The sequence below is a fragment of the Diceros bicornis genome, chromosome 5 (genome assembly GCF_020826845.1).
Source record: "Diceros bicornis minor isolate mBicDic1 chromosome 5, mDicBic1.mat.cur, whole genome shotgun sequence".
Classification (NCBI taxonomy): domain Eukaryota; kingdom Metazoa; phylum Chordata; class Mammalia; order Perissodactyla; family Rhinocerotidae; genus Diceros; species Diceros bicornis.
Genome location: NC_080744.1, coordinates 36,419,209 through 36,433,115, shown reverse-complemented (window position 1 = coordinate 36,433,115; position 13,907 = coordinate 36,419,209). Strand labels below are relative to the sequence as shown.

The 13,907-nt window shown below is 34.3% G+C and overlaps 1 protein-coding gene across 1 annotated transcript in view; it reads right to left on the bottom strand.

The window, feature by feature from the left end:
• Positions 1-13,907, bottom strand: part of SPRED1 (sprouty related EVH1 domain containing 1) — a 121,933-nt gene that overhangs the window by 50,624 nt on the left and 57,402 nt on the right. The window contains exon 2 of the mRNA XM_058541190.1: positions 13,666-13,840. Within this exon, the coding sequence (XP_058397173.1) occupies positions 13,666-13,840 (175 nt within the window). The remainder of the gene's footprint in view (positions 1-13,665; positions 13,841-13,907) is intronic.

The window sequence follows — 13,907 nt, the reverse complement described above, 5'->3', positions numbered from 1 at the left end:
AACGAAAAATTTTAAAACTAGAAAAAGCAACAACAAATTCAAAAGCACTTAAATGTTTATACTGACTATATCGAAAAAAAAATTTTAGACTTTTCCATACCAACAGACCTAATCAGGTTTGAGTAGAACATAACTGCTGCAAACAGACTGGCTGGAGCCAGCTTCAGCAAGGTGACTATAATAACGGAGGAGGAAAAATACAACTATGTAGGGGTATTTGGTAGAACAGCTTTGCATTCCAATACAGATCTAAACAGATCTAAGCTGGTTAAGACATACAAGTCAAAATTCTTTTCTGGCTAGATAAATACTTGTGGAACCATGAATATTTTAATAAGATCTTAAAGTCTTTCAATCTAGTAGTAACAAAATGCACTCTTTTTCTTTCTTCTGTTTAAGGTTAAATAGATGTTAATTATGAAAAAAATATAGATGAACAGGTGAACTCTAAATTTAAAAAAAGTGCAACTACTGTAAGCATAAATATATTAAAATCTGATATAGATGAAGGGAAAGAGGGAAGAGTACACCAGGCTAAGAGTTAAAAGAGAAAGGAGAAGAAGAAAGGTGGTTAATGAGAATGGATATTTACAGGAGTGAAAGTGTCCAAAATAAAGTGATTAAGGTAGGAACAACAGAAGGAGCAGGAACAGGACACATACACTTCCCAAGAAGAAAAATGTTAGCACTGTGTAAGAGGAATTTGGTAGCAATTAATTAAGCTTGTGGGTTTTGCAGCTAAGACCAGCTGGGTCCCATCCAGTCTCCACCACTCATTATCCATCTGACTTTTGAGAATTAAATGAGGTAATACATACAGAGTACCCAAATAGTGCCTGACACATAGTAAACCTCCAATAAATATGAGTAGTAATGGTGATGTTGGTCACCAAGCGATGCCACTAGCCCATAACAGAACAGTTGCTATGAAAGCCTGGGAGGTCATTATTTATGAGGGGAGACATTTTATGAGTATGGGAGGGGGAAGAGTTTGAATAAAGGTACTCAGGACCTCAAAGAGCTTGTGAATAGATTCTGAGGAGCTTAAGTTAATGGATTCTAAAGGCAGTGAAAACATTTCAATCTCCAACGTTTTTTCTTCTTCTGAAAGAAATTCTAGGGTATTTTACAGACAAAAAAAAAAAAAAAGAAACGCCACAGTCACTAAATAACTAAAACTTCTGAAGATATATTCCAAGTTATTTTTGGAAATATAGAGCAAAACTTGCATCATAAAATTACTGGACTGTTTGCCAGAAGCATTTAAAATAGACCAAGCCAAAAATGGGTACAAGTGCATTTTTGTTTCACTAATAACAACTAATAATTTGGGATAGCAGAGTAAAATTAAATATGTACTTTCAAACTACTATGTATTTTATTATAGTTGCTACCTTACAAGTAGATAATTACATGTTTACAAGTAGTATTATCTAAGAAGTAAGTTGTCTAAATTGGTAACTCAGACATAAAAAATTTTACTAGTAATTTTCTAAAATACCTTCAAGTCCAAGGTTCTTTTTTGCTGAGGAAGATTCACCCTGAGCTAACATCTGTGCCAATCTTCCTTTGCTTTGTATGTGAGTTGCCACCACAGTATAGTTGATGAGTGGTGTAGGTCCGTGCCTGGGATCCGAACCTGCGAACCCAGGCCGCCGAAGCAGAGCACACAGAACCTCAACCTCTATGCCACAGGGCCGGCCCCCAAGGTTCACTTTTGAAATAAAAATTTCAAATTCAAATTAAATTATTTGATAGCCAAAATCAATAATGGGTATCTCAAACAGTTGTCTCATATTATGAATTTTAGTTTTCTGGACAATATAAAAACTAGTATCCTTTATATAAAGGAAACCAAGGCATTCTATGAAATATGAAATTATATTATAATCAAATACTTATTTTTAGCAATTGTCTATTACGAAAAATTTATGTTTAATGCTGTGTTCTGAGCTGAGTGGGATTTTAGAATATTTAAAATAAATTTTAAAAAGCAACAGAAGGAACAATGGTAGTGTTTCTCGCATAATAACAGCTACCACAAAAGGAAGGGAGGGAGCCAGTATTCTTTAAATATGTCAGTGTCATGAAAGAAAGACTGAGGAAGTGCTCCAGATTAAAGTAGAATAAAGACACATGAAAGCTAAATGCTACATGACCTTGTGCTGAAGAAACAAAAATGTTATAAGAACATTATTAGGATAGTTGACAAAACTGTAGATTAAAGTACTGTATTCTAAATAGGATAATTATACTGTGATTATGTAAAAAAATATCCTTGCTCTTAGGAAAAATATACAGACATATTAAGGGGTAAAAGGTGGGATGTATGCAACTTACTTCAAATATAGTCATGTGGTCAGTGATGGACCACATACATGATGGTGGTCCCATAAGATTAGTACCTTATAGCCTAGGTGTGTAGTAGGCTACACCATCTAGATTTGTGTAAGTACACTATGATCTTCACACAGTAACACATTTCTCAGAATGTATCCATGTCGTTAAGCAACGCATGACTGCAGTTCAAAACCAAGTGAGCGTGTGTGTGTGTGTGTGTGTGTGTGTGTGTGTGTACTGGGGGAGGGAGAGAGAGAAGAAAACCAATGTGGCAAAATGTGAAAAACTGGTAAAATTGAGTAAAAGGTGTGCAAGAGTTCTTGTACTACTCTTGCTAAAAGCTGATTCTTTGCAAAGACCAGTGAAATGAACAAACAAAAGAGGCAGAAAAGTACAAATAAACAATATTAGGAACGAAAAGGGGAACCAAACTGAAGGTACAGAAAAAATTTAGAAAGTAATAAAGAATACAATGTAAGGCTGTATGACCCCAAATTTGAAACCTAAGTGAAACAGCTGATTTCCTAGAAAAACTATAATTTATAGAAACTGATTGAAAAGAAAATAGAAAACCATTGGATACGGGTAACCATTAAAGAAACAGAATCAGTAGGAAATAAGATGGAGAGGGGATGAGGGAATGGGAGGTGAGATACACTGAGATTCCATCAGCACCTCTGGGAACCAGGTCAAGTAGTAGGAGCCACAAGCAAGAAAGCCACCCTCTGTAGAGAACTTAAGGGGGATTACTATCAGCAAAAAGGGGAGGGAACTGTCACAACTGAATTCTAATTAGGATACTGCTCTGACTAACTCCAGGTGGCCACACTAAAGAACAACACAAAATTATTGGGTACACACAATACTCCCTGCTTCCTTACTTGGCTCCTTCCCAAGTCCCTATTGGCTGACAGATCTCTGAACCGCCAGAATTAAACTAAATAAGCTTAAACAAGTCTCTTCTCCCTCAACTGGATCTGCATAATTTGGAGAGGGGCCCATACAATTCTGATGGAATCAATGTTAATGATCTAAGGATTTAACAGCGAGGAAGCTTTACTAACTGATTTATAAAGTAATATCTATATAACACAAAAACATTTTGGAAACACAAGAATATCCAAAAACATGATAGTTAGAGATCTTTAGCCTTTGAGGTGAAGTATACACACACACAAAAAAAGGATATATAAGATTTGAATAATTTTACTAAATAAGATTAAACTTTATAAATTCAAATCTTTATATTACAGTGAATTGAATCCTTTCAAAAGGCTACTGAAGCTGGAATGAGGAAAGGGCTCAAATAATTCAAGTTCTCACCTCAAGAGACTTTCTAGAAGAGCAAAATAAACCCACAGCAAGCAGAAGGAAGAAAATAACAAAACACAGAAATCAATAAAATTGAAAATAGAGGGAAAAAAAATCAATGAAAAAAAGCTGCTTTAAAAATAATCAATGAATTGATAAAGCTCTAGCAAGACTGACTAAAAATGAAAACACAAATCACCAATTTCAGGAATAAAACAGGGATACCACTAAAGATCCTGTAGCCTGTAAAAGAATAATTGAGATACTAAGAACAACTTTACACTCATAAATTAGACAAACTAGAAGAAATGGGCCAATTCTTTGAAAATCGCATATTATCAAAACTCAACTGAGATAAAATAGATAACCTAAATAGTCCTATAACCATTAAAAAATCGAATTTGTAATTTAGAAGCTCTCAAAAAGAGATCTCTCTATACTGAGATGGTTTCACCAGAGAATTCTACCAAATATTTAAAGAGGAACTAACACCAATTTTACATAATCTCTTCCAGAAAACAAAGAGGAGAGAACACCTCCCAATTCATTTTACGAGGCGAGTATTATCTCAATACCAATATCAGACAAAGGCAGTATCAAAAAAGAAAACAGACCAATATCTCTCATGAACTTAAACACAAAATTCCTCAACAAAATAGTAGCAAATCAAATCCAACAGCATATAAAAAGATCATACACCATGACCAAGTGAAATTTATTCCAAGTACACAAGGCTGGGTCAACATTCAAAAATCAATCAATGTAATCTATCACATCAACAAGCTGCAGATGCGATTATATCAATTGACATAGAAAAAGCATTTGACAAATTCCAACACCCATTCATGATAAAAATTATCAGCGAGTTAGGAATAGAGAATTATCTCAACTCAGTCAAAATCATCTATAAAAAAATCCTATAGCTAACATGAAGAGTGAAAGGGTGAAAGATAATGTGTTTCCACTGAGATCTGAACAAGGCAAGGATGTCCACTATTACCAGTGTTTTCAACACAGAACTGGAAGTTCTAGCCATTGTAATAATGTAATAAAAAGAAATAAAAGGCATACAGACTGAAAAGGAATAAAACTGTATTTGTAGATGACATGATTGTCTATGTTAAAAAATCCCAGGGCGTCTACAAAAAACCCCTCATAATTCAGCAAGGTAACAGGAGGCAAGATCAACACACAAAAATTAACCGTGTTTCTATACACATACAATGAGCATGCACTAACCAAAATTATAAACACAATACCGTTTACAGTTGCTTCAAGAAAGATGAAACACTCCGGTATATACTCAACAAAACATATACAGGATCTATATACTGAAAATCACAAAATGCTAATGAAAGAATTCAGAGAAGACCTAACCAGAGACATACTACATTCATGGATTAGAAGATTCAACATAATAAAGAAATCAATTCTCCCCAAATTGACCCACAGGTTTAGCACAATTCCTATCAAAATCCCAGTAAGGATTTTTGTAGACATAGACAAGATTATTCTAAAACTTATATGGAAATGCATAGACCTTAGAACAGCTAAAACAATCTTGAGAAAGAAGAACAAAATGGGAGAAATTACTCTATCCAATATTAGGGCTTATAATATAGCTGGTAATACAGTGTGTGATAATTATGAAGGGATAGACAAAAGAGAAATGCAACAAAATGGAGAACCTACACAAAAATACTCAACTGATTTTTAACAAGAGTATATAAGTAATTTAATGGAGGAAGGATCACCTTTTCAACATACGCTGCTGGAAAAACTGGACATTCATAGGTGAAAAAAACCTTGACCTTGAACCTTGACCTAAGTACCATATCTTACATAAAAATTAACTCAAAATGGACCATAGACTTAAATATAAAATGTACAACTATGAAACTTTTAGGAAAAACAGAATAACTCTTCAGGACACAGGGCGAGGCAGAGAGTTCTTGGACTTGACACCAAAATCATGATCTGTGAAAGAAAAGATTGATAAACTGGACTTCATCAAAATTTAAAACCTTGCTGTGCAAAAGACCCCGTGAAGAAGATAAAAGACAATCTATAGACTAGGAGAAAACATTTGCAAACCACATATCCTGACAAAGGGCTAAGTATCTAGAATATATAAAGAACTCCCAAAAATCAATGGCAAAAAACACACCAATCCAGTGAGAAAACAGGCAAAGGACATGAACAGATATTTCATCAAAGAAGGTACAAACAACCACATGAATAGTTGGTCGACATCATTAGCCAGGAGAGAAATGCAAATTAAAACCACAATGAGCTATCCCTACACACCTATCAGAATGACTAAACAAAAAAATAGTGATTACACAAAATGCTAGTGAGAATGCCTAGAAACTGGATTGCTCCTATATGGCTGGTGGAAACATAATATGGTATAGCCACTCTGGGAAAAAGTTTGGCAGCTTCTTACAAAACTAAACAGGAAGCTACCATTCAACCCAACAATTGCATTCTTGGTTGTCTATCCCAGAGAAATAAAACTTCCATTCACAGAAAAACTTGTACATGAATGTTCATAGCAGCTTTATTTGCAATAGCCCAAAACTGCAAACAGCCTAGATGTCCTTCAATGAGTCAATGGTGAAACAAACTTTGATACAAAGATATCAGAGAATACTGGTCAACAATAAAAAGGAACAAACTACTGATACATTCAACAACTTGGATGAACGCTCAGGGAACTATGTTGAATGAAAAAAGCCACTTCTGAAAGGTTACATACTTACCATTCCAATTATAACATTTTTGAAAGGACAATATTATAGAAATAGAGAACAGATGAGTGGTTGCCAAGCCAAAAGGGAGGCGGATGTGGTTATAAAAGAGTAACAGGAGGGAGGATTCTTGCAGTGATTGAACTGTTTTGTATTTTCTTCTGTGGCAGTGGATACGTGTGGTAAAATTGTACAGACCTAAATACACACCCAAATGAGTACAAGTAAAACCAGGAAAATCTGAATATGATGAATTGTATCAATGTGAATATATATTCTGGTTGTGATATACTATATTTTTGCAAAATGTTAACCTTGAGAAAACTGGGTAAAAGGTAACAGAATCTGTTTATAATATTCCTTACAACTGCAATTAATAATCTACAATTATCTCAATAAAAATATCAAATTTATAAGTCTGGGGGCCAGCCTAGTGGTGTAGTCGTTAAGTTTGCATGCTTCACTTCAGCGGCCCGGGATTCGCAGGTTTGGATCCCGGGTGCAGACCTACACAACAATCATCAAGCCATGCTGTGGTGGTGTGCCATATACAAAATAGAGAAAGATTGGCACAGATGTTAGCGCAGAGACAATCTTCCTCACCAAAAAAGAAAAAAGTCTATGGAACATTTCCAAAACCCGATTTCAGAAAAAACAGTATCAAATTCTGGTGGCAGGGACCTAAGAGACATTAAGAGACATGTCCTTATCATGATTAAAGGACATCTCAAAACAATAGTTAACATCACACTTATCTGTGCAACACTAGAAATGCCATTAAATTCACAAAGAAGTCAACATTATCTAACATTATTCTCCAAGTTCTGGCTAATGCTATACAAAAAGAAGATAAGTTGCATGAATGAGCTTTAAAAGATGCCAGAAATGACCAAAAAAAATTTACAACAGTCACAAAAATTTTTGTGTGCCTAGGAAAAAACTTAAATGAATATAGCTATATGAAAAAAAATGACAAATTGTTTAGAGTTCTGAAAGAATGAGCAAAAATATACCAAAAAGGGGGCGGGGGGATGGTAAAGACTAACAAGGGAAAAACTACTATCAGCAGATATTAAACTCTATATAAAACTAAAATTTAAAAAGTATAATATTCACATAAGAATCAACAAACCAGTAGAATTGAATAGAAAGTGCTACCGATTGAACTGTATCCTTCTGAAATCTAGGAAGAGAGCTCTTACCAGAAACTGAATCAGTTGGCACCTAGAACTTGGACTTCCCAGCCTCCTGAACTTTGAGAAAATAAATTCTACTGTTTAAGCCAGCCAGCCAGTCTATGGTATTTTATTACTGCAGCCCGAGCAGAGTAATACAAGAAGTCTAAATCAAATCATCATACTGTACACTTTAAACTTAAAAAAAAAAAAAAAAAAGTCCAGTACTTGGAAGGCTCAAACAGCTGTTGATTAATTATATTAATCAAACAATCAATTAAAAGCATGCTACATTCAGATTATAATTTAGATCCTAATGGAGCAAAAGTAGTGAGGAAATATTTAGAAAGCTAATAAGTAAGGTCAATAATTTGAGATCAGAGTTTAGACTTTAATTTAGCTATTAGGGAGGCTATTAGCTGGTATAATAGTTTAATGGCAGTTGGAACGTAATGGAAAGATTATGAAATATATCACAATCAGGTATAAAAGAGAAAGATGAAGCCAAGATAATCCTGATGAGCCTGACAGACTAGATCAACCAGGATAAAAATCAATAACTAAAGAATGGAATGATGTTAGTTTTAAACAAACAATTGAATAATAAAGAGGAAGTGTAGTGTAGTCAGTAAGGAGAGTGCTGAAGTAAGTGTTAAGCCGAAGTTTTCTGAAAAGAGGAAATAAAAGCAGCCAGGAAGGTAATATGGGATATATTCTAAATCTTAATTTTCAGGAAACAGCTATCACATGGCTCCAAAAGAAAGAGAACAGAAATGCTAACAGGCAGGTTTTTTCTCCTTGAGGAATACTAGCAATATTAAAGCATTAAGTGTTGTATTGTAACACAACTGCCAGGAGAAAGTCACAAAATTCATGGTTGTAGAGAAAACTTATTAATAGTACAATTTATTATTTTTTAAATGGATTGACCCTAGAATGAACAAGTAATTTCGGACTAGATGAATGTAATTATTATTAGCATTTCTTCCAATTCCAATCCTTCACAGCAAAACTGGTTTGCCCGTGATGCTTTCTCTAACTCAATTTTCCTATTTTTTCCATCTGTCACTTACTTACCTGTGACAATATAAAGGCAATTGTTTCTGCCATTATCATTTCCTCAGGACTAGTAAGCTGTCTATATTCTCTACTCCACATAGTCTTAAAATCCTATCTTTATAGTTATTTAGTTAATGTAAAAGAGGGGAGGGCATTTCCCTAAGTTCAATACACGCTTCTGGTGAACCATGAGTTGAACTCAGTGAGGCGACATCATGGAAGTGATTGCCTTTGGGAAACAGGCAGACAGATTAAAGACAAAGGAAGTAAGGGTCAAATTATAAAAGTTTTTTGGGTTGACATAAGGAGATGGAGTTGTCTCTAGGAAATTTTGGGGAACTGTTAAAGGAATATTAGACTCAAGCTTTAGAAAGTTCAAGTATGGCAAGCAATATAGAAGCTAGGGAGAGTTAGGTAAAACTAGGCCATGAAAAAATATGAGAAGCCTTATCTGCAGTAATACAGGCAAGATAAGAGAGGGTAGCGATGAAAAGGATGAAACAGCATCAAGATTAAAGACTCACTTGAATAAAGAGGAATCACTGATAGCTAGGTTTATGACTACTACTGATGCACATTTTGATACCATTCACCAAATCCACAAGAAGTCCAAGATCTTATATATAGTGTAGCATAAGAATTTAACCAAGAACACAGATTTTTTTTCTACTTTACTCAAGATTTGAAAATCTGAACATATAAACTAGAATATAAGGCTTTATTCATATTAGAAACCTTTACTCAAATGTTACCTACCTTCTCAGTAAGGCCTTCCTTGGTTATTCTACCTAAAATTCTTACCAACCTCCCCACAAAAAACTCCCTATACTCCTTTTCTGATTTGTTCTTCCCCTTAGCACCTAGGACTGTCTAGCATATTATTCATTTTACTTATTTGCTGTAGTATTTCTTTGTGCATCACCAGAGAGTATTATATCCTTAAGAATTGAGATTTCTTTGTTCATTTAAATATCCCCAGTGCCTAAAACAGTGTCTAGCACACAGTAGCTGCTCAATAAATATTTGTTCCATGAAAGACTCACTTTTAAAAATATAATATTCCCTTTTAATAAGATTCAATGAAGTTTCCTTAGTATAAGGTAAGGTAAAAACTCAGCAACATATTATCTACTGAAATATGAATGAGAGAGTGGTTTAAATGATTGACAAGAAAAATTTAGATTGGATTAAAAAAGAAAATAATAAAAAAAGAAACTGAAGCCAGAAGGAATCTAGTGAAATTGGGAGAAAATCAGAGGCACAAGGTAACACAGTAAGCATGAAAACGCAGAGCAAGAAAAAAGGAGTAAGAGAAATGACAGGAAATTGTAAAATTCCTCAAATGGAACAGTTCTGGGTAACAACCAGATTCAGCAAAGTAGACCACTGAAATGAAGACCAGGAGGTCAAGACTGTGCAAAGAAAAGTAGCCAACAATGACGTTGAGGCTCAGATGTGGAAAAGCTGGCTATAGGAAGGAATTGCTAGGGTCACTAAACGAAAAGAAAAGCTAGAGGATGCTGATCTGAATGGTACAGGGTGTCAATAAAGGGTGATACAGAAATACTCTGTAAGGGGAATAAAAAACAATAAAAATGCTGACACCATCTCTACTCCCACTCCCACTTTTTTCCCTAACGCTGTGAAATTACCGTGAATAGGAGAACCACTATCTTTCAAAAGACAGAACTGCTGAATCCTAAGGGAAAAGCCAGTTAATGCAATTAGTTTTTAGTGGAGGAAGTGTTCTGTAGAAGGACTGAGGTTTCACAATGAAATAATTCACAGAGGCACAGTGGGAAAAGCTAAGCAGGAAATTGTTGTTCTGTACTTTTAAAGTTCAATCCAAGGCAGAAAGATGTTTCCCTGGTCTTTTAAGGTTTCCCATTGTGGAAAGAAGGTGAGTCTCATTTTTAATAAAGCTACTGCTATATTATAATTACTTTATTATTCCTCCTAGAAAACAAATACTCTAAATTTGTTTTAGGCTCTAAAATCAGGAAAGAAATCCCACCGTAAAAATGTGTCTTGTTAAACAACACAACTATTATCTTAAGGTATTTTAATTTTCATAAACTACTTTTTAACCACAATCTAATTACTCATTACTCTGAAAAAAAAAATTCCTTAATCTCTTTGGCAACTTCCTAAACTTGAAATGTTTGTTTTGCCTTTCATTTCAATATTACCTTTTGTCACTCTAAGTTTACAATATCTACCTTATAACACAGCACAGTGCTTTTTTCTTGTTTTCACAGAACATTTAAGTAATCCAGATTTTTTAAGAGTCCTACTGTATCTAGGTAGCCTACTCCATTTTTTGTCATCTCTTAGTATATAATATGCTTTAAAAAGTATGATAATTTTAATTAAATTAGTAAAGTCACATTATTTTAATTAAATTAGTAAATTCACATTATTTTATTATCTACTACATAAACTTAAGAATAGCTATTTTAGATCCCCCATGGTAATTAAAAATTGTGTTGAGTAGTAAATATTTTAGCAAAATTTTAATGTCATTATTGACGGTTTATTCAGGTGTTTAAAAAATCTCTAAAGGTGTATTATAATTCAGTGTTTTAAATTTAGTATCACACAAAATTCAGCTAAAAATGGTCAAATAATAAAACCTATAGATATGGTAAACACTTTGACAAAATGTTGGCCTATAAAATAGAAGTGTCATACAAACAGAGAAGAACCACTATATCTAACAAAAAAATGAATGCAAAAGAGAAAGTTTCTACCATGGGGAATGTGGAGCTCTATAGTAAAGATTATCTATACAAATTAACAGTTAAATTGTATTTAGCATTTGAAAAAAAATATGTGATCCAAGATAACACTAACTTGTATCAAAGAATTAAAGGAAAAAAATCAAGGCTATAAAGATTTATAAGGAAATGAAGGATACAACTCATACAGATCAAGAACGGTGGCTCTGAGAATCCCTCCTTGTCAAAGACCATTCCATCCATCCCTAAGTGTCTGGGAGAAAGGTAGTACTTTCATTATCTTAGGCTATACCACCAAAGCTGGGTGTTCTTTTGAATTCCTCCTCAATCATCAATAAAGTATGAAAGCCAATTATGTTGAGCAGTGCTTTCCAACTTTTTCCTCAGGCATACTTCGAAAAAACATTTATAATGCAACCAGGAAAGAGGAGGAGCTGCTAGCGTTAAGAGGCAAAAAGCCTGGAGGCTCAACCACTTTTACCTACTCACAGCACACAGCTTGGGCAGCTCTAATTTGGAGTATCAAAAGGGTAACCTGGGAAATAAACCCTACCTTCAGAAGTATCATAAAAACAAGAGAGTTATAGATAAGTATCATAGGAAATAATTTCTGATCACTCTGAATGAACCAACAAATAAATGAATGAATGAATGAGTACTGACCCAATTACACAAAATGCTGCCTTCCTGAAAAAATCCCGGTCAGATTGCTCTTTATTTGTGTTCCTTTATAAAAAAGGAGTGAAATATAACCCTTTGGGAAGTGTAACAAGACATTTTTAATACGAGTAATTGGAAATCAAAGGCTGGAAAAGTCTTCTACTACAGCGCTTCTTTTACCCTTGAGAAAAGCCACCTTTCTTCTTCACTATTGTTACAAGTATTCTGACTTATAAACACTCTTTAAAGTACTACTTTTAAAATATTACCTAGTAGAACAGGTCACCACAGGCTCTTTCTTAGAAGTCTACAAGCCTTATTTTAAATAAGCATTAGTACACGACAGCGACCATCTTACCCAAGGCCAGAACCACCTTTAAATATTCAAACGTTCAGAGAAGACACGTTAAATTTATTATATACATTTCTGACTTCAACTGGGGTGTCCTACAATCCTAAAACCACACTTCGGTTAACTGAGATACACTGTCAGGAGTGAGTCATAAACTCACACAAAACTAGAGTCGGAAGGCTTTCAAGATGATATAGGATAACTCGCTGTTACCTGAGGTAGAAACTGGGGCACAGACAAGTTAGGCCACTTTCTAGCTTACTCAAGTAATTCAGTAGTAAAAAATATCCAGAAACCAAGAACCAAAATTAAAAGTAGGCTTATTCAAAATGTTCATGTATGAAAAAACTGTTTGGAACTTAAAACACGTTTTCAACAGAAATAACATTATAGATGCTAAATGGGCTCAGACCATCCACAAATATATAATTACAAGGAATTCTAGTTATTTTCAAGAGTCTTAGAATTTTTGGCACTTTATTCTCATTTTGCTTCTAAGTGTATGCTCTCCTTTTGCTTGATGCAGGAATGACACTAACATTAGTCAGCTTTTTCAGATACGATTAGAGTTGTTTTTGGCTCACAAATAAAACAAAGAAGGAGAAAGCATTTTACACACTGATTAACAGAGAGTAAATATCTAACATTATCAAAGGTTAGATTCAAATTTTAAAATATATACATGTAAGAAAACAGTCACGTGGGTGGAAGATAATAGTGTTAAAAATTATGCTGACCACCAGGTAGTCTTACGAGCCTAGAATAACTAGATTAATAGGAATGAAAGAAGGAATCCGAGAACACAAGAATCTAGCGTAGGAGCTAGCAAAATTTTTCTGTAAGGGACCAGGTATTTACAGCCTCTGTTGCAACTATTCAACTCTGTCATCATAGGGTGACAGCAGCCAAAGACAAAATGTAAATGAATGAGCTTCGTTTTGTTCCAATAAAACTTTATTTTATGGACAGTGAAATTTGATTTTCATAAAATATTCATGTGTCATAAAATTATTACTCTGATTTTTTTCAACCATTTGAAACTGTAAAAACTATTCTTAACTCGTGAGCTCCCATCTAACACATGTACATTAATGTTAGTCCCAACTGCGAAGAAACACGCATATTTCACTGTCTTTAACATTAAAAGAACCACAGAAACATAATTATTTATCCCGGGCAAAAATAATTCTCATCAATGATGGTACACTAATCATAATTTTAAAGAAATAATTTACTCTATAGAACCTTAAAATTATAGCAATAGATGCATTATTCATTACCATTTTGTCCCTGAGTCGCTCTCCACGGATAAAAAAGTCAGCACAGCCATTCTCTTCCTGGTGAGGGACTTTGAAGACAGTGACGCAGCTTAGTCCACTCCCTCCAAGTGGTAACCATCCACCACTTGAGTCATCCCGGGTCATCACCACAGCTCGCACTCGTGCATAACTATTACTAAAATAGATGCAAAGATTAGAAATTAGCTTTTCCATGAACAAAAAACAGCCAAGCTGTCAGTCTT